At 40.3% G+C, this 27,303-nt stretch overlaps 1 protein-coding gene across 2 annotated transcripts; it reads right to left on the bottom strand.

Moving 5' to 3' along the window:
- Window positions 1–1,096: 1,096 nt before the first annotated feature.
- LOC124864766 (putative oxidoreductase GLYR1) lies at window positions 1,097–26,695 on the bottom strand. Of its 2 annotated transcripts, XM_047359671.1 has the most exons (16): window positions 26,585–26,695; window positions 24,472–24,508; window positions 24,314–24,393; window positions 24,078–24,216; window positions 23,156–23,266; window positions 21,782–21,865; window positions 18,775–18,828; window positions 17,020–17,070; window positions 16,866–16,939; window positions 16,619–16,718; window positions 8,702–8,812; window positions 6,827–6,928; window positions 6,559–6,721; window positions 5,232–5,411; window positions 4,896–5,020; window positions 1,097–3,590 (listed from the first exon to the last, which is right to left on the bottom strand). In XM_047359671.1, exons 1-16 carry the CDS (start codon window positions 26,620–26,622, stop codon window positions 3,516–3,518), a joined length of 1,524 nt encoding a protein of 507 aa, XP_047215627.1. In that variant the 5' UTR covers window positions 26,623–26,695; the 3' UTR covers window positions 1,097–3,515. The 2 variants fall into 2 exon arrangements, with proteins under 2 accessions (XP_047215627.1, XP_047215628.1); XM_047359672.1 differs by lacking the exon at window positions 21,782–21,865.
- Between the last annotated feature and the right edge of the window lie 608 nt (window positions 26,696–27,303).

Here is a 27,303-nt window from a genome sequence, read left to right as displayed (position 1 = left end):
CGGCAGTCTTACCCATGATTGGGGTTTTGAGTGATGAACCAGGCTGGGAGTTTTAAAGGCCTCAGGAATCTTTTGCAGGTGTTTAGAGTTAACTCGTTGATTCAGATGATTAGGTTCATAGCTCGTTTAGAGACACTTTTAATGATATGCTAATTTTGTGAGATAGGAATTTTGGGTTTTCATGAGCTGTATGCCAAAATCATCCGTATTAAGACAATAAAAGACCTGAAATATTTCAGTTAGTGTGCAATGAATCTAAAATATATGATGGTTACATTTTCATCATGACATTATGGAAAATAATGAACTTTATCACAATATGCTAATATTTTGAGAAGGACCTGTACATCAGATCAATGAAAGTGATATTTTAAACAAAAACATCAGGCTTCAGGAAAGTCTGCTCATTTATATGCACTCATTACCTGGCCTGGAAATTACAAGAAGCCTATTTTTCTCTACATGTAATGAATCTGAGTTTCACTTTCTACGGTTAGGGATAGGGTTACCCTAGGCCCTAGGGTCAAACTACACTGGAACCTACTGAAGGATGTGCATGCAACAGACAAATTTCCTTACTGGGTGACTAATGGTGCACACCCACTGAGATGATCATTAAATCTACCATAAACCATATAAAATATATATTTTAGAGTAATATGGGAGACCTTATGTTAAACAACTTAGATTTAAGTCATACTGTATAATGAATACATACATGGCAGCAAGTCTAATAGCATGGTGTGGGTCAATGACCCAGTCAAAGTCCAGGTCTTAAACTGAAATGTTTTGTTAGGACCAGAGATAAGCTGCTCAGATACAAATGGCAAAAACAAACAAGATGAAGCAACCTTACAAAGAACGGACCAAAGTCAGTCACGACGTGTGAGACTGCTGCAGCCAGACAGAGGGTGGCTTCTTCATTTCTACACAGCCTCTAGTTTGCATCCAGTAAATATTGACAAGCTGCATGATGTCACTTCTGGTAAATTTTTAACTACTATAAACTGTACTTACATTTACATCACAATCCTGATGACTTACTATGCAAACATCGTCTTCATCATGAAAAAAGAAACAAAACAGTAAATCAATGTCAGTAATCAAGAGAAGATTTATTAAGCACAAAATTCTTGGTATTTCTACATGTACACAAACTCATAAATATTCCCCCAAACCAAAGTTGCATCCTCTCTCTATTGATGGGATCCAAATCCTTATCCTTATGATTTCAATGCAATAAGCCAGACTGTATGAGCCACATATTTATAAACCATTTACAGTTGAACAAAACCATCTACTGTATCAAGAAATAGATGTTAGTCATTCCGCAGAGTCCAAACAAATGTAGTTGTCAGTAATTCTGGTTATTGTAAATACAAAAGGAACCCTATGTAGTTTCATGTGCTATTTACAACTGTCTTCTAAAAACAGGTTCTCACCCTCATAGGTGTCTGGAAAAACTAAAGAAAAAAGATCTTTGTCATAGCAAACAGGAAGTTTTTCAAAATAAAACACTTGAGTCCTCATACACAACTTAAGAGTTTAATTAAAAAACAAAAAACAAATCCTTTCTACTTTCAACTGATGAAAATGTAGAAAAACAAAAACACTGGGGTCTTCTGGTTGTTACCTGTCCAATCAGGGTGCTGATTCTTCAGGTCATTGCATACAATCTACCAGACATGCAGCATTTTCACAAAACAAATCCCCATTGTTAACATCTGTCTTTTATTTTCGCATCAATAAATTTGCCATTTGGTTGTCTTTAGTTTTCTTCTGAGGATCAGAAGCTGTTTGTTATGTAGCCACAGCACCCACCACATGTTTAGGCACCCCTGCTACAGAAGTCTTAAATTAATTAGCAGCAGCATCTCCCACTTGGAGTAACAGATTTTTTTTCTCTTTTTAATCATCTGAAAATTTAGTCCAGTATATATTTTCATACCTTACTTGAATGCTATATTCTCTTTTCTATTCCATATTGAAGAGTGACTAAAAGAAATAAGAATTTCATGACAAAAAGCTAAATAGATACTAGAAACTTTGATACTTTAATAAAAGTTTATAATTAAAAATACATTTCTGATTTATATATTTCTGATTTGTGTTATTAGGATTGTTATGGGTGACAATTGTAGCACCTGTGATTTTGTAAAAACAATTAAAATTAATCAAAACTTGAATCTTTCTACTGCTGCTGTAATAAAAGGTCTCGGTAAACTGTGGAAAGTGCTGTGCTTAAAAGCTGAAGATCTATGTCCGCAGATCAACAAGTCCTAAAATAAGTATTAAAAAGAAAAAAGGTATTTTGATGTGGAAAATGAAGTTGACAGAACTTAACAGGCTGTATAATTAACATGCTCTCCAGTAATATCAGATGGAAGTGCTGTTTTTCTCTTAGCAAACAACTGAAGCATGAAGCAGAGTCCATCTGACAACATCATGGCTCTGTGTTTACTTTACTTGTTAGTTGAAGCAAAGGAGGAAACCATCAGAAACAGAGCTGTTCAACATGCCATTTTGGACCCCGAGTTGAATCATGTAACAGTTTATATTCTATCAAAAATCAGCTGAAGATTTAAATAAAGATTTGATTATCGGTTGTTAAATCCCACCTAAACCTTTCAGTTACTTGACTTAATATTCTTCCACGGCTTTTATAAACTCCCAACCAATAATAAACATTTCAAAATACAAATAAAAAACTGGATTTGCCTTCTTTAAGAGGAGTAACTGAACTCAAAAAAGATGAAGATACGAGAACTTTCCCCAAACCCAAAAACCCAATGATTTAATAAGCGGAACTCAGATTCTGGTGAAACTAGCTTTTACTGGAGTTTAAGGCCTCAACGTAGTTGTTGATCGGTCCTTAGAGATTACACCCTCTGATGTAAGAGACAAGGATTCAGTTTACCACAGGAAGAAGTCATGACCATGCTGCACAATACGACCTACAGAGGAACATAAATAAATACATCTATACTTGAAATACTTGAAGGGTTTCAATATTAAGGCAATGCAGTGGCATGTTCTTGGTGGTTCTGTTAGGGATCTTGAGAGTTAAAGAAAAAAAAAAAGCAAAGATTACACTTAAAATACTCACTTGAACAAAAAAGGTTTAACTTTATGTGTGCACAAAACATGACAGCAACGCTTCTAGCCACACAGTGGGGCTGGACCCCAAGATCTCTCCAGACACTGTATTTTGTTGACCATTTTTCAAAAAGATGAAACCAGGACTGCTGCTGCAGCATAGTAGTACAACCTCCTTTTGGAGCTTTCTTACAATGTTTGTCCTTCCCAGTACAGTCAGTGCAATGCTCCACTTTGTCTTTAAAAACAAAAAAAGCAAAAATCCCAGACTTGGGGTAGCATGGGGCAAACAATGTGACTGGCACTAGGGCAAAATGAAATAAAACCACTAGAATTTCAAATAAAAACTCATTAGATGACAAAGAAGAGATAAATGATTAAAGACTGCGTGGTCCAGAGGATAAGTCACCTCTCTCTCTCTAGTGAATGTAGGCTCTGTAGACTGCAGAAATATCATTGTCTGACTGGTCCAGTGCTTTAGCCCTCTTGTAAACCTGCAAGTGGAACAGTGAAAAGGAGATGCACATGACTAGAACCAATTCATCCCAACAGACATAACCAAATTAAAAGAAGTACCACTAGTTTAGAGAAGCAAATACTTTAATATCGGTGCATCTGTATAAATTAGAATATTAATGCAAAGTTTATTCTAGTGTATATTACACTTCATCTATCATATCTCTATTTTAAGAGAAAACCTTCTTTAATGCCTTGTTATTTTTTTCTTTATCCTACTGTGGTGTATGGTAGCCCAGAGCGAACAACCTCAATTTTGTTGCAACCCCCAGCACAATGACAATAAAGACTATTCTATTCAATTTACTACTTCAATAGAGTAAAATATCATTGAAAAACTGAAACTCAGATTCATTCCCCACTGAGTGACATATTACAAGTGTTTAGTTCTGTTCATTAGGATGATTCTGGCTTACAGCTAATAAAATCCAAATCTAATTTTTCAGAAAATTAGAATAATATATCAGACCAATAATAGGATTTTTAATTTAAAGGTATGAAAGCCTGTCCAGGTATTGTACAGCATCTGCACCAAGTGCTTGGTTAGGACTCTTTTTGCATGAATTCCTGCATCAATGCAGCGTGGCATGGAGGTGATCAGTCTGTGGTTCTGCTGAGGGCCTTCAGGTCATTTGAATAGTTGGGTTCTGGTCATGCCAAATTGCTAATTGAACCAGGTTTTGGTACCTTTGGCAGTGTGGCCCGGTACCAAGTCCTGCTGGAAAATGAAACCAGCATCTCTATATAAAGGTTGTCATAAGAAGGAAACATGAGGTGCTCTAAAATGTCCTGATAGATGGCTGTGTTGATTGTGGACTTGATAAAACCCAGTGGACCAGAACCAACAGATGACATGGCCCCCAAATCATCACTGACTGTGGAAACTTTACTCTGGACTTGAAAAAACGTGGATTCTGTTCCTCTCCACTCTTCCTCCAGACTCGGGGACCTTAATTTCCAAATGAAATAAAAGCTATACTTTCATCTAAAAGGGACTTTGGACCACTGAGCAACAGTCCAGTTCTGTTTCTCCTCAGACCAGATAGAACACTTCTGATATACTGTGTGTTCTTGTGTAATATGTATATTTTCTGATTTGTAATATTCATATTAGGAGATTTCATTTCAGCCTTAATTATCACAATAACCTGACCTGCCCTGCTGAAACATATCACTGTGTGGAATGAATCTATACACATTATAAATTTCACTTTTTGAAGTGAATTAGTGAAATAAATTTACTCCTACTTTAAGGAGCACATATAAAACAAACCCAGCAGTACCTCATTGGCTGCTGCAGCCATTGGAGTTGGATGGTTGGCCATGTCGCCCATGGAGATGGCTAGCCTCAGGTCCTTCTGAATGTGTTTCAAATAGTAGTCTGGTTTAAAGTTGCCTTGCAAAATATCTAGAAGAAACACACAAAAAACAGTTGTGCTGTATCTAACTGAAAATAACATGATAGTATACCTGCTCTGACATGTTGGAGGTCATGCAAGTTTTTTTCAGCAGAGCTTAGACTAAAAACAACAAAAAAGCATTAAAGCCGTGAAGCAGTCCAGAACCAAAATCTATATCAGCCAGCATAGAAAGACACTTCAGAATCTTCAGAGACTTACTCTGACATTTCTGGTCCACAAAGGTGCTCGCCATCTGGCCCTGGCACAAGATGTCAAGGAAGGTCTGCTGTGATTGGCCGGTGGCCTGAGCCAGAGTGAGCCCCTCTGCAATGGTGGCCATGAAGCTGCCCTGGACCATGTTGAGGATTAGCATCATCCTCGCTGCATTGCCTGCTTCACCTTGAGACACAAAAACACACGGTTTAAACTCACACCAAAGAACAGGAAAACCTGCCGATACAACATTGCATTGGAATATTCTTCCCACCCCTTGGACTTTTTTGCTTTACATTTTGCCACAGTACAACAGCACATTGTATTCTATTGAGATTTTATAAGACAGACCAAATGAATGTAGTGCGTAACTGTCAAGCGGAAAGAAAATGCTACAACATTTTCAAGGTTTTTTTTACAGATAAAAACTGAAAAACTGCCTGGCCTGCCTGCGCTTTGACCTAAACCATTCTAGTTTTTCCACCAATAAAAGGATTTTCAGTGTGTCCTTTTCCTCTTGGCTTACAAACCTGCATCCACACGTCAGCATAACTTCCAGAGACATGCTAGCTTGTGGGTTCTTCCGTTAGCTGCTAACGCAAACCACCACCTTGTAAACTGCATATCTTGCTTGTTCGCTAAGCTATGGCACCACACTCTGATTTCCTGTAATTAGCTGGACACATACATACATATAAAAATGGATCAACTCTTGTTCTTTATTTAGCCTTAGTGCTAATTTGTCCTCATCCGGTCTTTCATTTAGCACACCTTTGTTTTGACAAACACACACACACTGATGCTGGGCTGTGATATTACTGCACAGAGTTTATTTTTCTTCTTTGCTTTCCTTTTTGCTTTGTGGTTTAGCTGGAAGCTGCCAGCCTAGTTAAAGACGGAAGTATTCTGTTAATACATACTTTTATTTGGAGAGAATTTGTTTGTGTTTATTCTGTGAATGTTTCTAATGCTTGCCGTTTGGAAACAACTGTGTGTGAATTCCCTCCATTTATTGTTCTATAATACCACACCTCACTAGGCAGATATCCATAAAACAATAACTGACAGAGACTGAGAGCTGTTTGGCTATTAATTCCTGATAATCAGGTGGTGCCTGGCTTTTTGTTTTGGTCTCATCTACTCAGATCACGTTTCACGTTTGCTGTGTTCCTACATGACTTGTGGCAAACAGGAGTACTTATGACTTCTTTCAACAATGGTTTTCTTTCTCGCCACTCTAAAAGGCTAGATTTGTGGTGTGCATGGCCTGTAGTTGTTCAGTCAACCAATTTTCCTACCGATGTGAACACCCACATCAGTGTAGCCTACGTACCGAGGAAGAATGAGGTCTTGCCCATGGCCTGAAAGCAGCTGCTGCAGTCCTCATAGACCGTTCTATCACCAGCTGCCAGGATAACCAGCATCCCGTCGTTGGAGAGCTGCTGGCTTCCTGCCACTGGAGCCTCCAGGAACCGGCCACCCCGTGATGTGATCACCTAAAATTCAAACATACAAAACTGAGAACATATACTTCTCCAGATAATGAGTGCCTATAACATTCCATATGTAAAGTATAAAGCTACAGTCTGGTTAACTGTTACCTGTGAGAGTTCTGTGATGGTTTCTGGATCTACAGTGGACATCTCTATATAGCACTTGCCTGGCCTGATTCCCTGGAGCACTCCACTGGGTCCCAACACCAACTGCAAACAATTAGGCAAGTTATACAGGTCCTTCTCAAAATATTAGCATATTGTGATAAAGTTCATTATTTTCCATAATGTAATGATGAAAATTTAACATTCATATATTTTAGATTCATTGCACACTAACTGAAATATTTTAGGTCTTTTATTGTCTTAATACGGATGATTTTGGCATACAGCTCATGAAAACCCAAAATTCCTATCTCACAATATTAGCATATTTCATCCGACCAATAAAAGAAAAGTGTGTTTAATACAAAAAACGTCAACCTTCAAATAATCATGTACAGTTATGCACTCAATACTTGGTCGGGAATCCTTTGGCAGAAATGACTGCTTCAATGCGGCGTGGCATGGAGGCAATCAGCCTGTGGCACTGCTGAGGTCTTATGGAGGCCCAGGATGCTTCGATAGCGGCCTTTAGCTCATCCAGAGTGTTGGGTCTTGAGTCTCTCAACGTTCTCTTCACAATATCCCACAGATTCTCTATGGGGTTCAGGTCAGGAGAGTTGGCAGGCCAATTGAGCACAGTGATACCATGGTCAGTAAACCATTTACCAGTGGTTTTGGCACTGTGAGCAGGTGCCAGGTTGTGCTGAAAAATGAAATCTTCATCTCCATAAAGCTTTTCAGCAGATGGAAGCATGAAGTGCTCCAAAATCTCCTGATAGCTAGCTGCATTGACCCTGCCCTTGATAAAACACAGTGGACCAACACCAGCAGCTGACACGGCACCCCAGACCATCACTGACTGTGGGTACTTGACACTGAACTTCTGGCATTTTGGCATTTCCTTCTCCCCAGTCTTCCTCCAGACTCTGGCACCTTGATTTCCGAATGACATGCAGAATTTGCTTTCATCCGAAAAAAGTACTTTGGACCACTGAGCAACAGTCCAGTGCTGCTTCTCTGTAGCCCAGGTCAGGCGCTTCTGCCGCTGTTTCTGGTTCAAAAGTGGCTTGACCTGGGGAATGCGGCACCTGTAGCCCATTTCCTGCACACACCTGTGCACGGTGGCTCTGGATGTTTCTACTCCAGACTCAGTCCACTGCTTCCGCAGGTCCCCCAAGGTCTGGAATCGGCCCTTCTCCACAATCTTCCTCAGGGTCCGGTCACCTCTTCTCGTTGTGCAGCGTTTTCTGCCACACTTTTTCCTTCCCACAGAGGTGCCTTGATACAGCACTCTGAGAACAGCCTATTCGTTCAGAAATGTCTTTCTGTGTCTTACCCTCTTGCTTGAGGGTGTCAATAGTGGCCTTCTGGACAGCAGTCAGGTCGGCAGTCTTACCCATGATTGGGGTTTTGAGTGATGAACCAGGCTGGGAGTTTTAAAGGCCTCAGGAATCTTTTGCAGGTGTTTAGAGTTAACTCGTTGATTCAGATGATTAGGTTCATAGCTCGTTTAGAGACCCTTTTAATGATATGCTAATTTTGTGAGATAGGAATTTTGGGTTTTCATGAGCTGTATGCCAAAATCATCCGTATTAAGACAATAAAAGACCTAAAATATTTCAGTTAGTGTGCAATGAATCTAAAATATATGAATGTTAAATTTTCATCATGACATTATGGAAAATAATGAACTTTATCACAATATGCTAATATTTTTAGAAGGACCTGTACAGACTCTAACATGCTGAGAATATCTTTCTGAAAGCAGTTGCTGGAAAAGCAGGATATTAAAGAGTTAATCAGCAAACAAGTTAACTGATGAACTGCACGTACAGTAGATAATATGAGCCTTTCTGCAGTCGTTGAGAAGATACTTACATCCCTGGCAGCCTTGGGGTCTGAGACACATGAGAAAGTAATGTCACACATGGAGGACACCTCTGCAGGAGTCCGGCCTAACCTGGCTCCTTCCTGGATGAACAGGTCACACTAAAACACAGCAGAGAGTGGCAATCAACCCCTCTGACCTCTTTCTATTATCTAACACTGCACTCCCAGTTTCATGAAAGGTGTTACAGTAGATTTATGTAAAGCATCATGAGCCACTGCGTGTATCTGTATGTATATGTCGTTGTCTGACATTAAATAAGACTAAACTTTCTTGTTTTAAGTTGGTTAGAATTACCAATATTCCTGTTTGCTAAATTCCTGAATAAAGAGAGAGAGAATGTTTGCTTCAAAGTCAGACGTTTAGATACATCTCCTCACTATTTTGTAGAATTGCCTTTAAACTGTATGATACACTCACTGGTGTGCCTCCATTTAAGTTAAAAAATGTGAACTGACCAATCAGAAGCTTACAATGCCGTGACATCATCATCTTTGCTGTTAATGTATGCAAAGTTCTGACTTTGAAGAAAGTGTTAACAAGGTTCTCTGTCTCATTGTTGTGGCACTGAACAGAACAAATGTTGGTGATCCTACGTGAGCTAAAACAGGAACACTTCAGTGTCAGACTGGGTGGTTTTCATACAATATGTTTGTGTGTGGTCTCAACCGGAGTTTCTCGGTGAATCTCTGTTAAAACAGCAAAACCCTTCTACACTGAATAACAAACAAACTAATTATTCCAATCACGGCGATCTCAAGACCACTTGATTAACTTGGCGTAGTTGACGAGCCCCTCACTCACAATATACACAAACTGGTAGCTTGATCTGAATGTATTCTGTGTGAAAGAAGCAAGGTAGAATGATGGTGGGTGTTAATCTGATTAGTGTGAGCAGCTCTGCACTCTGCTCAATCAGTAGGGCCAAGTAAGCACATCCCGGCACAGGTTGGGTTGACCCTGACTGGCTAATGTGTGAATGACCAAGAGCTGTTCATAGGGGAGCTCATCTTTGCAGCCACACTGCTGTATCACTGTCCCAGTTCAAACCAGACATTCGAATGTGGTATGGCTTCTTTCCAAAAAGTAGAGCGGTCATTCTGAAACTATGGGTCGATGACATTACCACCCCATCATACCATTGGGAGGCACACGAATGAACAGCCTACACACGGCCAAATGGGAATGTCGCAGGACTCTGACTCATTTGGGGATGACACAATAAACAACAAGCGGAGCTGAAAATCTATTTGGCCTTATAAATGATTAAACATGGCCTAAAATGGAGAACTCTCGGTGGAGCAAAGACCATGGGAGGAAAACTCAAAGGGCTGCAGACACTAATTAAGGAGGTTTCACTAAATGCACAGTGGACACACTGTGTCATACACAGAGAAGCACTAGCAGCACCACAGATTAGCCCTGCACCTAATAATGTTTTTGACAATATTATTTTGTGGTAAATCTTATCAAAACGAGACACCTGAAAAAAAAACTGTTGTCTGCACTTCGTGAGGAGATAGGAACGCAACACGCAGCTGTGTTGTTTTACAGTATCTCAGCAGCTCTGGCACAGTAAAGTCTTAATGAGGGAGTTGGAGCTCCAGTAGGATTGCGAAAGATTCTCGCCTATCATTAAAATCTCCCCTCAGATTCTCGTGGGTTTGTTGTGGAGTGATTTGCCACATGTCCCTTGATAAGCTTTATTATACAACAAGGCCTAATTTTAGGTTGTAGTGTTATCGCGAGAGTCTGGGGGAGGCGGGTGGAGGGAACGGGGGATTTGGCGATGCTGTTTTTTGGGTTGAACCGTGGAGACGGCGGGTTGGTGACAATAAACCTGGCTAAATTATAAACATGGTGTTTATGAGTTTTCATGGTAGCAGACGATGGTTACCAATTACTGAGTACCACTGAAGTTTGACGCGACCAGGCCATACGACTGCTGGAAAAATGAAGTTAGTATTTGAGGCTTGTTATGAACTTGGACCCAAAAAAAACAGGCATTAGCAGTGGCGCTGGGGCTCGAAGGGAGAGCCAGAGAGACTGCTTTGGAAATATCTGCAGAAAATCTGAACAAAGATAACGGTATGGAAACCTTGCTTACTAAATTTGATGAGGTATTCTAAGAGAAGAAAAAGACCGCGCTTATGAGGCATACTCCTATTTTGACTCGATATCCAAAGATAACAATGTCAATGGCGGACTACATAATAGACTTTGAACAACGATACAACCGTATGAAGAAGTACAATATGACCCTGCCTGACGCTGTGCTGGCGTTTAAACTCCTGGACACGGCATGTCTCGAGGAGAAGAATAGGCAGCTTGCTCTCACAGCATGCACAGATTTGACTTTTTCGTCTATGAAGTCTGGATTAAAGCGGATTTTGGGAGGAAAAACCAGCGCACCAAGCATCGGCAGCGAGACACAAGATGCCATTTTATTTACAGTGCAAAGACCACCAGGAAAATTCAGGCGGAGCAGTTGCCCGTCACAGAGCGGACAGCGGCAGCCACAGCATGGTACAAATCCACTTGACAAATATGGTAAACGAACAAAATGCGCCATTTGTCAGAGCACGTACCATTGGGCTAAAGACTGTCCTCATCGGAGAAATGAAGTGAAGCTGACAGAAGATGTAGAGGAATGTAACATTACATTGTTTACTAAAGTAATGACGGACTCTAAGATCTTTCTGACTGACTCACTTGGATCAGCTATCATTGACACAGCCTGCACACGTACCGTTTGTGGTGAAAAGTGACTGGATAGTTACATTAAAGACCTGAGTCTCTAAAGAGAGATTGAACTGTTTTAGATATGGAGAATGACAGAGTTGTCATGTTCAAACAAAACATTCCTCTTGAGTTCACTAGTTCAGGATACTATTGTGAGGACATCCGAGATTAAACTACAAAAATGAGTAGAAATGAAAGTGAAGTCCTTGTCGTCACAGCAGGGAAGTCTATAAAAGAGAAGCAAAAAGTTCTCCTGAAGCTGCACCAGCAGTTTGGCCACGCCTCCGCAGATCGTCTGCAGAGGTTCATTCACAGCTCTGGAAATACTGACAAAGACTGTTCAGTCATTTTATAGAAGATTATTCAGGACTGTGAGATATGTCAGAGATACAGCAGGGCCAAGCCCAGGCCTGCTGTTGGTTAGCCCTTAGCCTCAGAATACAATGAGACGGTGGCAATGGATTTACATGAGTTGGAACCAGGCGTATGGTATCTGCACATCATCGAACAGTTCACACGCTTCAGCGTGGAAACATTGTGAGGAGCAAGAAACCCTCCGAAATCATCCAGTTATGGATAAGTGTACACGGTGCTCCCAAACGGATCTACACAGATGAGGAAATGAATGACATGGAAGAAAACTTTTAACATTGAGACAAAGACTACAACGGGATACAGTCCCTGGAGCAATGGACTGCTTGAGAGACACAACATGACACTGACTGAGATCCTCCTGAAGGTGCAAAGGGAAAATGGGTGTGGTTTGCAAACTGCTCTAGACTGGACTCTTACAGTGTTTGGTCACAGTCCTAATCTCCCTTCTGTTTTGGCTGATAAACTACCTGTTCTAGAGGGTACTTCTATGAGTACTAGAGTAGGACAGCACTTAACAGCACTACATGCTTCCAGGAGAGCCTTCACAGAGGTGGAATGCTCAGAAACAATAGGAAGAGCATAGCGCAAGCAGCTAAGGCCTACAGATGAAAAGTATGAGACAGGTGACAAAGTGTACTACAAGCGAGCAGATAATACAGAATGGAAGGGCTCTGGTGTAGTTATTGGTCAGGATGGAGCTGTAGTGTTCATAAGACATGGTGGGATTCTTGTCTGAGTACATCAGTCCAGGCTAAATAAAGTGAATGTACAAAGGGAGGATAAACCACTACTGCCCAGACTGAAAATGATAGAGAAACTGAAGGCATGGTTCATACTGATGTGTCGGAGAGTTCAGATGATGAAATGAGTGTTAATAGAGAAGAATAAATCACATGTAGATGATTTTCTTTGGGCAGGTTCAGACCACTTTGTAACTAATGTACAGGTCCTTCTCAAAATATTAGCATATTGTGATAAAGTTCATTATTTTCCATAATGCAATGATGAAAATGTAACATTCATATATTTTAGATTCATTGAACACTAACTGAAATATTTCAGGTCTTTTATTGTCTTAATACGGACGATTTTGGCATACAGCTCATGAAAACCCAAAATTCCTATCTCACAAAATTAGCATATCATTAAAAGGGTCTCTAAACGAGCTATGAACCTAATCATCTGAATCAACGAGTTAACTCTAAACACCTGCAAAAGATTCCTGAGGCCTTTAAAACTCCCAGCCTGGTTCATCACTCAAAACCCCAATCATGGGTAAGACTGCCGACCTGACTGCTGTCCAGAAGGCCACTATTGACACCCTCAAGCAAGAGGGTAAGACACAGAAAGACATTTCTGAACGAATAGGCTGTTCCCAGAGTGCTGTATCAAGGCACCTCAGTGGGAAGTCTGTGGGAAGGAAAAAGTGTGGCAGAAAACGCTGCACAACGAGAAGAGGTGACCGGACCCTGAGGAAGATTGTGGAGAAGGGCCGATTCCAGACCTTGGGGGACCTGCGGAAGCAGTGGACTGAGTCTGGGGTAGAAACATTCAGAGCCACCGTGCACAGGCGTGTGCAGGAAATGGGCTACAGGTGCCGCATTCCCCAGGTCAAGCCACTTTTGAACCAGAAACAGCGGCAGAAGCGCCTGACCTGGGCTACAGAGAAGCAGCACTGGACTGTTGCTCAGTGGTCCAAAGTACTTTTTTCGGATGAAAGCAAATTCTGCATGTCATTCGGAAATCAAGGTGCCAGAGTCTGGAGGAAGACTGGGGAGAAGGAAATGCCAAAATGCCAGAAGTCCAGTGTCAAGTCAGTGATGGTCTGGGGTGCCGTGTCAGCTGCTGGTGTTGGTCCACTGTGTTTTATCAAGGGCAGGGTCAATGCAGCTAGCTATCAGGAGATTTTGGAGCACTTCATGCTTCCATCTGCTGAAAAGCTTTATGGAGATGAAGATTTCATTTTTCAGCACGACCTGGCACCTGCTCACAGTGCCAAAACCACTGGTAAATGGTTTACTGACCATGGTATCACTGTGCTCAATTGGCCTGCCAACTCTCCTGACCTGAACCCCATAGAGAATCTGTGGGATATTGTGAAGAGAACGTTGAGAGACTCAAGACCCAACACTCTGGATGAGCTAAAGGCCGCTATCGAAGCATCCTGGGCCTCCATAAGACCTCAGCAGTGCCACAGGCTGATTGCCTCCATGCCACGCCGCATTGAAGCAGTCATTTCTGCCAAAGGATTCCCGACCAAGTATTGAGTGCATAACTGTACATGATTATTTGAAGGTTGACTTTTTTTGTATTAAAAACACTTTTCTTTTATTGGTCGGATGAAATATGCTAATTTTGTGAGATATGAATTTTGGGTTTTCATGAGCTGTATGCCAAAATCATCCGTATTAAGACAATAAAAGACCTGAAATATTTCAGTTAGTGTGCAATGAATCTAAAATATGTGAATGTTACATTTTCATCATGACATTATAGAAAATAATGAACTTTATCATAATATGCTAATATTTTGAGAAGGACCTGTAGTTAAGTCTGCTTTTCATGTGGGACGTGAAGAGCATGAGAGTTTTAGCATGTGGGGATGCACATTGCTACTTTGGGTGATGTGGTGCAGGTGCAACAGCACAGTTACATTGACAACCAGCAAACAGTTCATTTACAGGCATCACGAGCTGTACAGCGAGATAACCCACTAAATGACACAGAGAGAGAACTAAGGTCCAAAATAGGTCAGATTTTATGGGTTGCAAAACAGACTAGAGCACATGTTATGTTTGACACGTAGCCTGGCATCCAGCATTAAGAATGCTACTGTTCTGTCCATACATGATGTGAACAAAATGATTCACAAACTCAAGTTGGAGAACGTCACACTTAAGTTTCAACATTTGGGCAACAGTAATAACTTGGGTTTAGTTATCTTCAGTGATGCTTCACTGGGCAATCTTCCAGATCGAGGTTCCTAATGAAAAAAAAACACAGGAAAATTCTCCCCTCTGTTTCTAAGAAAATCAGACGTGAGGTAAGAAGCACATTAGCTGGAGAAACCCTTGCCATGTCAGATGGTATTGACAATGCAATATTCTTAGCTACGTGCTACTCTGAGCTCACTACTGGTGCACTAGATCTTAACTCTCTCCCCCTCACTTGTGTTACTGATAACCATTCCCTGTTTGACGCACTGAAGTCGACAAAACAAGTCACAGAAAAGAGACTAAGATTGGAAATAAGAAGCATTAAAGAAAACAAAATCAAAGGGGTGTGTTGGTCAGAAGCAAAGTCACAACTCGCTGATAGTTTGACTAAGAAAGGTGCTGCCCCCCTTATGCTCCTTAAGGCACCAAATCAGGGTGTATGGACACTGATGCTATGTGCACTGTTTAACATTCATTTGGTTGTAGCTTTGAAAATGCTACGATGTTCTGATAAATTTGTTTTGGTGACTGTTTTTTAGCCAAGGTAAACCTCCTATCTATTGTTAATTTTTATTTAAAGAGAAAGAGGGAGATTGTTAACCTCCTCTGGGAGGAAAGGTGTTATCGCGAGAGTTTGGTGGAGTTTGAGGATGGTTTTTATGGTTGAGCTGAGAGACGGCGGATTGGTGAAAATAAACCTGGCTAAATTATAAACGTGGTGTTTATGAGTTTACAGAAGACCTTTAATTTATACGTGCTACCACTGTTGAAGATCATCAGGAGATACAGCAATAATTTTCAGTCAGGCTGATGACAGAAATATTAAACTGAAGTTTGAATAATTGGAAATGATCCTCAGAAAGTAAAACTACCCACGGTGGGGAAGAACCTCTATTTTAGTCTAGTTTAAAGCCGGTAATGATTTCAGTCCTACTTATTTTGCAGATCTGGTTTTATCATACAAGCCATCCAGTTCATCTGCTAACATCCAAAGTAAGAACAACAACTACTCTCACTGAGGCTTTATTTTCTACTATTATTCTCCCGCCTGTTGATCAGCCTTTCTGTAGACATTGGTGCAGCTCAAACGGTTGATGTTTTTAAAACTGCAGACTTATATTTTGCTATGACTAGAACAGAATACACTTTATTGTCATTGCAGTGTGCAAACATACAGTACAATGAAATGTTTCAGAAGCTCCATGAGAAAGAACACAGTTGATTAAAGAGACAATAAGCAAATAAAAAATAGGACCAAATACAACATAAAAATCCAAACATTCCAACAGTTCAGCAGCAGTTACGATGATGGCGGGGAACAGGGTTAGTGTCGAAAAATGTCCAAAAGGTGATGCAGGAAGGTTCATACACAGTGCAAACAGAAGGCAGCATAATAATAAGATGGGAGGCAGGTAAACTACTGCAGATATCAGAGTCCCAGGCTACTTCTGAAGGTGGTCTGATGAACAAAACCTGTATTTAGCTCTGTCTGGAGTCAACTGGACCCACAGGTGTTATTGTTCTGTCTGAACAGAGTTATAGTGTTAATAAGGTAATAAACTATCTGTGTACGGCACATAGCAGAAACATGAACTTGTCTGTTCAGAGGCATGAGATAAATACCACTGTGTTTGTGCTAAACATCATGAACGTCATCCTGCTTTGGCTTCCCAGTAACACGCTGATCTGACTCAGTGACCTCTGAGGCTGAGCTCTAACCAGACAGTCTAATTAAGAGGAAGCTAAGCTCTGCATTGGTGGACTCAGCTTCCCTACACTGTAGAGATACTGGCGCTGATCAACAATAAATAAACATCTAACATTTCTGTGGCAGCAACTGTTTTATTACAGTACCTTTTCTGCAGTGCGATTCCACACGGTGACAACATGACCCATTTTCAACAGGTTGGAAACGATGCCACTACCCATGAGGCCTAGACCAAGGAAGCCTATCCTGCAGGGTAAAACCCATGAGGGCCACATAAGCCAACGTAAAAATTGATAACATTAACTATGCAGATGAAGTATGTGAGCAGTTTTCAGACAAAGTATTCGTTTGGCCTATAATTTGGAAATCCTGCAGTTAAAACGCTACCTGTACCTTTTATCTGTGGGCGTGATGCTGCCATTAATAGCTGTGCTGTCTGCTGCTTGAATAGAAGTTGAACCTGTGACCTGCAAAAGAAAAGCACCTGTCAATATCACAGTAAATAAAATGTAAATTTAGTTTTTGGTAAATTTACTACTTCCCTTACCTCTTCAATGATTTTCAGCCGCTTGCTAATTGGCTCCATTGATGATGCTGGCTGTGGGGAAAAATGCTAAAGATGAGGCGACCAGTAAACACAGGACAAATGTTCATTCAGAACTGAGTTAGTCATCAAAGGTAAACCTGCTCAGCTCACAGTGGATTCATGGTCTAAAATGGAAAACGTCCAGCCACTCTTTATAATTCAATGGTTAAATGAATAAATTATCTGCTCTATAACACATTAACATCAAGCAGATCAAACATCATGTGAACACCACACATTTAACAAGTTTACTGTCCCAAATACCAGCAGCGGTATATGGAAAACCCCATGCACATCCAGGGCAATCATTTGAGGTCAACAGATGGGACAGCCTGATCACGTCATACATGTTTGACCTGATGAGGCCTGTGTAAAGTTGGTTCACTTCACTGAGGTTTTCAGGCAACATCATTGTATTTTATTTAACTGATCACAGAGTAGCACATAAACCTTTAAAGTGTGGGGTGCATTGTATTCAGCCACATTTACTCTTGATACCCCTAAATAAAATCTAGTGCAACCAAATGCCTTTAGAAGACACCTAACTAGTAGACATGTAATGTAATCTGAGTATAAATGCAGCTATTATGATTACATTAATGAACAAGCAACATCATGAAGACCAAGGATCATCACAGAAATGTCAGGGAGAAAGGTGTGAAGAGGTTAAAAGCAGTTTCTAGTTTCAGTTTGTTACCAGGAACGTGGTCAGTACCGGGCCGAGGAGCTATTGGTACCTGGCTGGGAACTGAAAAATAAATGTGTTGTAATCTCTGGGGTATTAATGATGAGAACATGTAAGTGGATTTATTTTTGAAAACCTAGAAGCACCCATGTTTTTGATGAACTTGACAAGTAGAAAGATACACTGTCTAAATCAAATGGCTGATGGGACATCTAATTCAGGAGTGGGGGTGGCTGTGGCTCTGGTGGTAAGAGTTCATCCTGTAACCGCTGGGTTGCCAATTCGAACTCCTGCTTTGTCCATCTCAGTCGCTGTGTCCTTGGGCAAGACACCTGACTTACCTGCCCATGGTGGTCAGAAGGGCCGGTGGCGCCGATTGTATGGCAGCCTCGCTTATGTCAGTCTGCCCAAGGGCAGCTGTGGCTACATTGTGTGCATGAATGGGTGAATGACCGATTGTAGTGTAAAGCGCTTTGGGGTCTTTGGGCCCATTTACCATTTTACCACAGGTGTGTTGGGTCTGAAAGCTGCAGAACACAGCCCTTAGAGAACTTTAATTTGAGACCTCTAGTATAAAACAAAGAATATTTCTAATGTAGAATGGACAGTTATTAAGTATCAGAGGCTAAACCCCCTTCTGCCCCAGCTCTGCTGCAACCCTGCATGAATAAGTGTGTGTGTTCTTGTACTTGATGCCGAGTGAGAACCATTTTTCAGTTTTTACCAGCAAAGTGAGGATATTTTTGGAAAGTGAGGACATTTCCCCGGACCTCACTTTTTAAATGCTGTTCTTGGGTTAGTGGTTAGGTTTGAGACTGAGGTGTAAATTGAGTTTAGGTTGGAGTAGTGGTAATGGTTAGGGTAAGGAACAGGGTTAGATCATTGAAATGAATAAAAAATAATGGAAGTCAATAAAAAGTCAAACATAATAAAACACATGTGTATGTGTATGTGTGTGTGTGTGTGTGTGTGTAACATTTGCGCGCGCGCTTGCAAATGTTACAATGATGAGAAACTTTGTTTCTTCTCACCTTTTCGGACTGGCTAAGCAGGAAGTGATGAAAATGTGGGTCGTCCTTGACAGGCTGTAAGGCAAACAGAGCTCAGTGGAAAAATGTTCTGTATGAACACAGAAAATACTGAGCAGAGGGAAAACATTCCAAATTTGTCACAAGTATTCTCTATTTATTCTCCAAAGCATTCAGAAAAGAGGCAAACATGAGCTGAAAGAGTGCAGATGTGTGCAATAACATGGGACCCAGCCATGCAACATTTGTAGCAACACTTTGTACTGTTTAGAACTCCAGTGAACAGTGTAGCTATGGTTACAATTGGATCACTATTATAGTACTCGTACTCGTCGTCTTCCGCTTATCCGGGACCGGGTCTCGGGGGCAGCAGACTCAGCAGAGACGCCCCTCTATCTCTATCTCAACTGATCTCTCATCCAGCAGCTGGAAGACTGGAGTCAAGCAGTTTTGAGGGCAGGATTTATTAAGACCAGCTGGAGACATTACAAGACCAACAGTGGTAAAGAACAGAGTCCGACATGTTTATGGATTCAGGGGGGCGGCACGTTGACCCAATTAAACTCTGACTGGCGAACAAGGCAGGCTGCAACAACCTTTGTCCTGATCAGTCCAGAACACTTTGTTATTGTGTCATTGCCGAAGCAATTTTTTAAATTTGATGGATCAAAAACAAAACTAAACACTGGAGCTTGAAACATGGCTCTGAAAACTTTCTGATTGGCTGCTGTTCCCCATGAGCCCACCTCCAACCGCTGATGAACGCAACTTTTTCTCTGGTCCAGCCGCGAACCGGGCCATGGTGGAAACGCAAAGAACTAGCACCAGTTAAGCAATGGAACCAGTTTGGTGGAAAAGGTACACTCTATATTCTCTTGTAATGAAATATGGTTATATGACACCAATAAACATCTACCAGGTCAGTTAAGTGTTACTGTGGTTTATCAGAGGTTCTAAATCTCTAATATTTTTCTGGCAGGGATCAGAACCAAAAGAAATAGTGCATCTTCATGTTAAATTATATTTTACAACAAAACATAAAAGCTTAACTGGAATAAAAACCTTTTAAAATGTATATTTTGGTTTTGGAGCAATGTAATGAATTTCTCCATTTGTTTTAGGACGAGTCATACTTTCAGATATAATAAATACGTCCGTAAGAAAAAAACTGACATGATTATTTAAAGTTAATCGCTTGATATATCACAGCTCAAATAATTAGAATATTGTGACAATGTTTAATATGTTTGTCACTCAGAAAGTGAAATTTACAAAAATTCACTGAACATAGTGGGAAATATTTCAAGCCTTTATTTCTTGACATTTTGATGGTTATGGCTTACAGAGAATGAAAACCCTAAATTTAGTGTCAGAAAATTTGAATATTACATACAACTGGGTCATAATCTGTTCAGTGGGAGGAAAAGCTGCACCAGCAACAGGGATAACCGCAGCCTTGTGAGGATAGTCAAGCAGAATCCATCCAAGAATTTAGAAGGGAGCTTAACTGAGGCTGCAGTCAGCACATCAAGAGCTGCTGCACATAGACCAATACTGCACATGGGCTACAAGCGTCTTATCTGGACTGAGGAGAAACAGAACTGGACCGCTGCTCACTGGTCCAAAGTTCTCTTTTCAGATAAAAGTAAAGTTTGCATTTTACTTTGAAATCAAAGTCCCAGAGTCTGGAGGAAGCGTGGAGAGGAACAGAATCCACGTTTCTTCTAGTCCAGAGTGAAGTTTCCACAGTCAGTGATGATTAGGGGTTCCATGTAATGCTGGTTCTGGTCCACTTGGTTTTCTGAAGTCCACAGTCAACGCAGCCATCTACCAGGACATTTTAGAGCACTTCATGCTTCCTTCTGAGACAGACTGTATGGAGATGCTGGTTTCATTTTCCACCAGGACTTGGTACCGACCCACACTGCCAAAGGCACCACAAGCTGGTTCAAAGACCATGGTGTTACTGTGCTTGACTGGTCAGCAAACTGGCCTGATCAGAACCTCATATCTATGGGGTAATGTAAAGAGGAAGATGAGAAACACTAGAACCAACAATGCAGATGACCTGATGGCTGGTATCAAAGCAAAATTGGACTTCCTGAGCACCTCAACAGAACCCCAGGCAGATCCCATCCATGCCATGCTGCATTGATGCAGTAATTTATGCAAAAGGAGCCCTAACCAGGTACTCAGTGCATAGAAATAAATATTCCTTTCAGAAGCCTGAAATTTCTGTTTAAAATCTCCTTTTTTATTGAATCTGATGTAATATTCTAATTTTCTATGACACTAAATTTTGAGTTTTCATTATCTGTAGTTGTAAATTGTAAATAGGGGAGGTTTGTAGGTTTAGCAAATGTCAAAAGTTAATAGAATGAACATTTCCAGTTCTGAGGCACTAAAAGAAAAAGCTTTCTGCCACTGTGCTCCACAAGAGGAAATGGTTGCTTTTGTTAAGACTGAGCAGTAATGAGGAAATGGGTGGATTCAACTATAAACTCTGCAGGATGGTAGCAAACATTTGTCACCACTGAGATAGGCATCATTAATACAAGGAAAATCTTATCAGTTATGACTGTTGCTGAAATGTTTCTATTCTAGGGGTTCACTATTTTATTACACACACAGACATACACACCAGGGAGCACGGGACCTAATAGTACTTCAGAGTGGTCATCAACGCTTTTCTAAGAGAGCATTTTGGTTCTCCTTACCTCCACCTACTCAACAAATCAAGACTTCTGGCCTGTGTAATTTATTTCTGTGCGAACTGCCCCAAACCTCTGCCGTTCTAGAAGCACTGCTTTAAAAGTCACTGACCATCTCATGAGCACACAAACACCCAACAAACAGCATCAGCAGTCAAAGGTGAGCACCAAACAGGTCAGAAGGGAAAGGTCTGCAGTCGTTGGTGATTTAAAGCCAAAGTTAGGGTTAAGGTCAGGTAGAAAAACAGCAAGGCAGGGCAGGCTTGATAGCAAGGGGAGGCAGGGAGGGGTTCACCTACACTGCTTTCCCATTTGAATCCTGAACCAGGTCCAGCCCCCAGCCTCTCAATAGCAGACGGCTCAGGGTCAGAATCAGTTAAGTCCTTAAGGAGGAAAAAGACACATGTTCACCTTTAAAAATCAAAGGAGAGGGTGATTTGGTAAAGGTCTATATTTGCTGTAGAGGGGGAACTGCTGTAGGTCCCAGTGTGTGGAGGGAAGGTAAAAATATCCAAAAACCCACTTGAATAACAGAAAACGTATCAGCATTGTTAGATGACAACAAGAGAAGGACTCTTCAAAACCCTGCTTCAGAAAACTGGTCTACTGTAACCAGGATCTGTACGCATTCACATTAAAATTAGCTACACACACCAGGTAATGGAAATTTGTCTGAGGCAGGAATGCAGACCGGATTCTACAAAATTTAATGTCCTACAATTATTTAAACTACATTTAAGGATTTATTTCATGGTAGCATCACAGTTAAATGATCTATGTCTATGTAAAGACGTACATTTTCAGGGCAATGATTCCTAAGATTCTTATTTATTATCTGAAACTGTTGGAAAATAACCAACTGGATTAATACATGAAAAACAACCAGACAATATACCATCACTGTCTTCTTCTTTTGTTAAAGAGCTTTCTGGTGTTTGAGATAACCTGAACAGAAGCTTTATCATCAACCCATAGTATGGATTCTACTGCATCCATTAACTCTTTACTGTTATTTCACATAGAAAGGACTCCTGGATCAGTGCTTCTGGGTTACTTTGTATGTCCGCCCTGTCTTCTCAAACCCCCAATCGATCGTGGCAGATGGCCGCTCACACTGAGCCTGGTTCTGGTTCTGGTTCTGCTGGAGGTTTCTTCCTGTTAAAAGGGAGTTTTTCCTCTCCACTGTCACTACATGCATGCTCAGTATGAGGGAATGGTGCAAAGTCAACGCCATCTACTGCGTTTCTTTAGATAGAAAAACGTTTGACTAGTATTAAATAATAAACCTAACTTGACCGTAATAATATAAAACAATGATTGAATAGGAATGTATGTGATTGATTTTAAATCTGTCTGTATGATGGATTGAATAGATATTTCTGTATAGAAATTGGATTGTTTCTGTTTTATATATACAAAAAATGAACTTAATTACTCCAGATGAACAAAATTAACACATTCTACTTTTACCTAAAAGAATAGTGAAAGGATGATTGTAAAGCATTAAAATGATAATTGGTTTTCTGACGGGTATAAAACAGCACTTGTGGAAGGGGTCACTTCACATCAAAATGTTTTCTTACGGAACAACGAAAACATGTCATGGATGCCAGAATGAGATGTGGCATACCTAAATAATTGTATTACTTTTGATAATACAAGACACCACTGACCTTTTCAGAAGGGTCCTTCAATGCACTGAGGTCTTCATCGTCCTCCTCTAGAATTTTCAGTGGCTTGTTGGATGTTTTTTTTGCTTTTGAATCTCCTTTACAATCAGAGTTCTGTAAAAATCACAGTCATTTTAGCTTCCATCCAAACATGTCTAACATGTTGTAGCATGTGTTCAACGTACCAGCAGTGCACTGAAAGCCTCCAGCGAGAGTACGTTTTGGTTAAAAGAAGACCGACAGGTTCAGAACTAAATGTGAAAACCCACCGTAACCTGCTGCAGCTAGCTCAGTTGTCCATTTGACCTGCTAAGTTAACATAGTCCAGTAGAAAAGTGAACAGGCTATGTTCAAAGCTTGTAAAAATTTTTTAGAACCTAATCTTGCTTTAAACTACTCCCCGATGTTCTCCCTGACCTGTCTGCTGTATTCCTTGGTTTTCATGATGCTGTTTGTTCTCTCATGTTCTCTAAAGAACCTCTGAGACCGAAAACAGAACAGCTGCATCTATACTGAAATTCAGTTACAAACAGCTGGATGTCTGAAGGCAGCACTGGATTTCATATGAGTGTTAAACTGAAAAGGGTTTAATACACATGCAGGGCACACTTTTCAGTTGTTCTCAGGAGAATTTTTAATACCATGTATCATTTTCCCTCTAGTGGCTATAGCACATAAAATTCCAATAAAATACACAGAGGCTTGTGGTTGTCATGTGAAAATGCTGAAAAGTTAAAGGGGTATGAACCTGTTTTTAATACTTCTTGCATTGTAGGACAGGACTTTTTCATGTCAACACAAAATCATTTAAAATGATACAAGACAAAGCACCACATTTCCTCTCACGCAGAAAGAGAATATTCAGATTTTCTAGAAGTTATCTCTATTCTACATTGCAGTAACAGTCGAAGCAACCCTCCAGTACCTGTTCTTTCCCTTTTGCTTGCTTTAGGTAGTCTTCCACTGCATCGACTGCCTGCTGGAAGCGCTTTCCTTTATTTATCTTGATCATCTCTTCTTTGTGGGCGTGGTAGGGCTTCAGCTGTTCTACTTTGATCCAGGCGCTGGTCAGAGAGACAGAAGCACAACTCTAAACACATTTGGCAAAAAAACGTAAAGGATGGTGAAAATCAGGGCAGATACTTTGTGACTCCTACTTACTGGTCCTCAGTTCCAAAGAATTTCACAAAGTGGCATTTTTTGCCCCTGGGCTTTTTCAGGTCCTTGGGGGGACTTACTATCTGAAACATACAGATTTCGCAGCAAATACTTATTCGTATTGCATTGCTTTAAGTTAATGTAAAGGTGTTGTTCCTTACCTTTCCTGGCCATGGTGGGTAACGGCCCAGCTTGCCCCTGAAATGAGAAGTGACATTTGTTTCAAACATTAAAAAAGAAACTATACCTGCCATCACACAAAATTTTGCATCAGATATCAATACCCTGACTAAACACAATCAGTTTTGAAATGATTGTTTTCTTTAAACTAAAGAAACTGGAAAATAAATTGTCCTCTGAACCCAACAACTGGTTAGGCCAGGTTCGGCAGTAATAACTGGAACATCAATGGTCAGGGAGTCAGCCGAATGGGAGGGTTTTGAACTTGAACAGTCGGTTTAAATTCATGTCACAGCATCACAATCAGATAGATCCATGTCCAGGCTTTGACTAGGCCACTCCAAAACATTTGGTTTCTTTTGTAGTCATTCAGCATTGTTAAAAAAAACAAAAAAACTTTTACTTTTAGCAATTCAATAAAACCTAGACAAATCACAAGCTGAGTTTAGCAATATCTGTTTACTTTATTTTGATCAAGCTTAGGTTTAACGATTAAACATCTGTGACTTTAAGATGGATCTGATTAAAATTATTCCAGAAAATTTAGAAAAAATTGAAATAGCCCTTTGCTCAACACACCAAAAGCTAACTTCAAGGTAGCCACAGAACAATTACCACTATCAAAGTATAACGGCTGCAAAATCCCAATAATTTCCTGTCAGCTAGAGATGCACAATATTATGAAAACATGCAATATGTCATAATAATGCTTAATGTTGCAAAAATGATATGATTTATGCGGTTCATGTAGTTTTTGTACAATGATGCATATAAAGTACGATGTTATTACTTTAACCATAAATTTGCGATACATTATGCAGCCCCACTGCGTCCCATTCCTACGGTTTAAGGTCCTCAAAAAAAGAGGCCAGAGAACAAACCGAGTGACCGGAGTTTTCTCTGGTTATATGAACTATGGAATAACTCAGCGCTGTCCGTCCTCCAACCTGTGCTGCACACTGCTGGTTAGCTAACTGAAAAATGACAACATTTTCTCCTGACTTCCTCGAAAAATTTATTCAGCTATTTGGAAGTATTTATCCTCATTCAAACAGATAGTAATGACATTTCAACAACACTGTCTAAAGTATAGTAGGCAAGCTACAGGCAGCATTTCTGGAAAGAAGTCAGTTGTATAATACCTGGTGGTGTTTTGTTTGAGCCGTGTTGAGACAATGAGCACTTGGAGAGTTTAGGAGCTAAATCTAATGTAATGTGTTGTAAGTTTGCTGATCCACAGTTTTAGTGAGGACTGGTGCATCTGTCCCCACTAGAAACTAATCCTGTACAAAATGTGTGTGCAGAAGTCTGGTCAAATCTAACTCCTTCCCAAGGCCGTGTCTGAATTAACTGGGGCTTTACTAGTTTGGTTTGTTTTAATACAAGTACAGCTGCTTAACTTTAGTCAACGTCAAGAGGCCGTGGCCTCCTGAAATATGGCTTATCTTTTCAGGTTAACGGTAACAGTTTACTCCGGCGTTTTCTCTCCTGAAAAAAGGAAAAGAGTACAACAGAAGACAATGTTGTCATATTTTCGGTAGCCTGTGATCAACTCTGGTTGGTTGTTTATTGCATTAGCCAAACGAGAGTCGTTTTGTTTTAATTTCCTACATGTAATTAGAAGCTAAACGCCACAAAACAGGCGCATGTAAAGAAAACAAGAACTAGAGCTAAGATTACAACAACACGGAAGGCGAGCAGACGCAGAGCCTAACGATATCCGCCGTAAGCTATGATGCTAGCACAGCTAGCACAACATTTCAACAAGAAGAGAAAATAAAACTCATAATCGACACTTTACAAAATTCATCACCGGTTCACGATTCTGGAAGACAAAATGCAACTTTGTGACCGAAAAAACCAACTATGCGAGCTTTAAAACCTGTTATAGTAGTTGGTTCGCTGACTGCGAGCTAACTCAACTTGGTTAGCAATTTATTTGGGTTGAACACCAACTAACCTACTACGCTTCCACTGCAGCGAATTACTTCTGCGTAACACAAACAGGGCCGGGGCTTTAAACTAGCAACTACAACACGTTATGCAGTTTGAACTGAAAACTGAGCGTATAATTGTGTTTAAAGGTCATCTCACCACACTAGATCCCCGATCCTGAGATGCACCGCCGCCATCTTTAAACTTAAATAAAACGTCGCACTGAATGAGAGAAAAAGACGACACACACCCACTGGAAGCCTTCCTCCGTGCGTGTGTGTAGAATATCCGCCTCCTAGTTTGACTCTGCGGTCAACGTCATTAAACATTATACGAAATAAGAAGGTTTAAAAATAGTAATGTAATGTTATTATTATCTAAAATATCAGTTAAAAACGTCTAAAATCACAGCTATGGTCTAGTGTTTCCTTGTTCCATTCTGGCTTTATATAATTATACTAGTTAAGAAGATTAATTTTTCACAGTGAGGAAAAGTAATATTTGATGGTTTGTTAATCGATTACCTCATTTATATCTATTTCTAAACACATTTATTGGAACCACTGATAAAGATGTAAAAAAAAGTCGTTAGATAAACGAATCTTTTCTAACAGTAGTATAATCTCACACTGAAAAGTAGAAAATCCAACTTTAATATGAGTACAATTATTCATTGAGGAAAAATCTCTAGTTAATATTTTATTTTTTACCAAAATCATAGGTGGCACAATTATGGGTCCCTATGTTTAATACTTTGTACAACCTACATTTTCCAACAGGACGGATCTTAGTCTTCCTCTATATCATTTCACCAGATTGAAGCATACACAGTCTTTCAAAATCATTTTGGTCCTCATATACCATCATCTTTTCAGCTC

Source organism: Girardinichthys multiradiatus, chromosome Y, assembly GCF_021462225.1.
Source record: "Girardinichthys multiradiatus isolate DD_20200921_A chromosome Y, DD_fGirMul_XY1, whole genome shotgun sequence".
NCBI classification, from domain to species: domain Eukaryota; kingdom Metazoa; phylum Chordata; class Actinopteri; order Cyprinodontiformes; family Goodeidae; genus Girardinichthys; species Girardinichthys multiradiatus.
This window is presented reverse-complemented; position numbering and strand designations above follow the sequence as displayed.

Excerpts from the sequence above, each read along its gene's own strand:
- LOC124864766 (XM_047359671.1), bottom strand. The coding sequence starts at position 26,622 with ATGGCGGCGGTGCATCTCAGGATCGGGGATCTAGTGTG. Across the intron at positions 24,217-24,313 it reads TTCTTTGGAACTGAGGACCA|CGCCTGGATCAAAGTAGAAC; the intron begins GTAAGTAGGAGT and ends CTCTCTGACCAG. Across the intron at positions 5,412-6,558 it reads CAAGACCTCATTCTTCCTCG|GTGAAGCAGGCAATGCAGCG; the intron begins GTACGTAGGCTA and ends TTGTGTCTCAAG.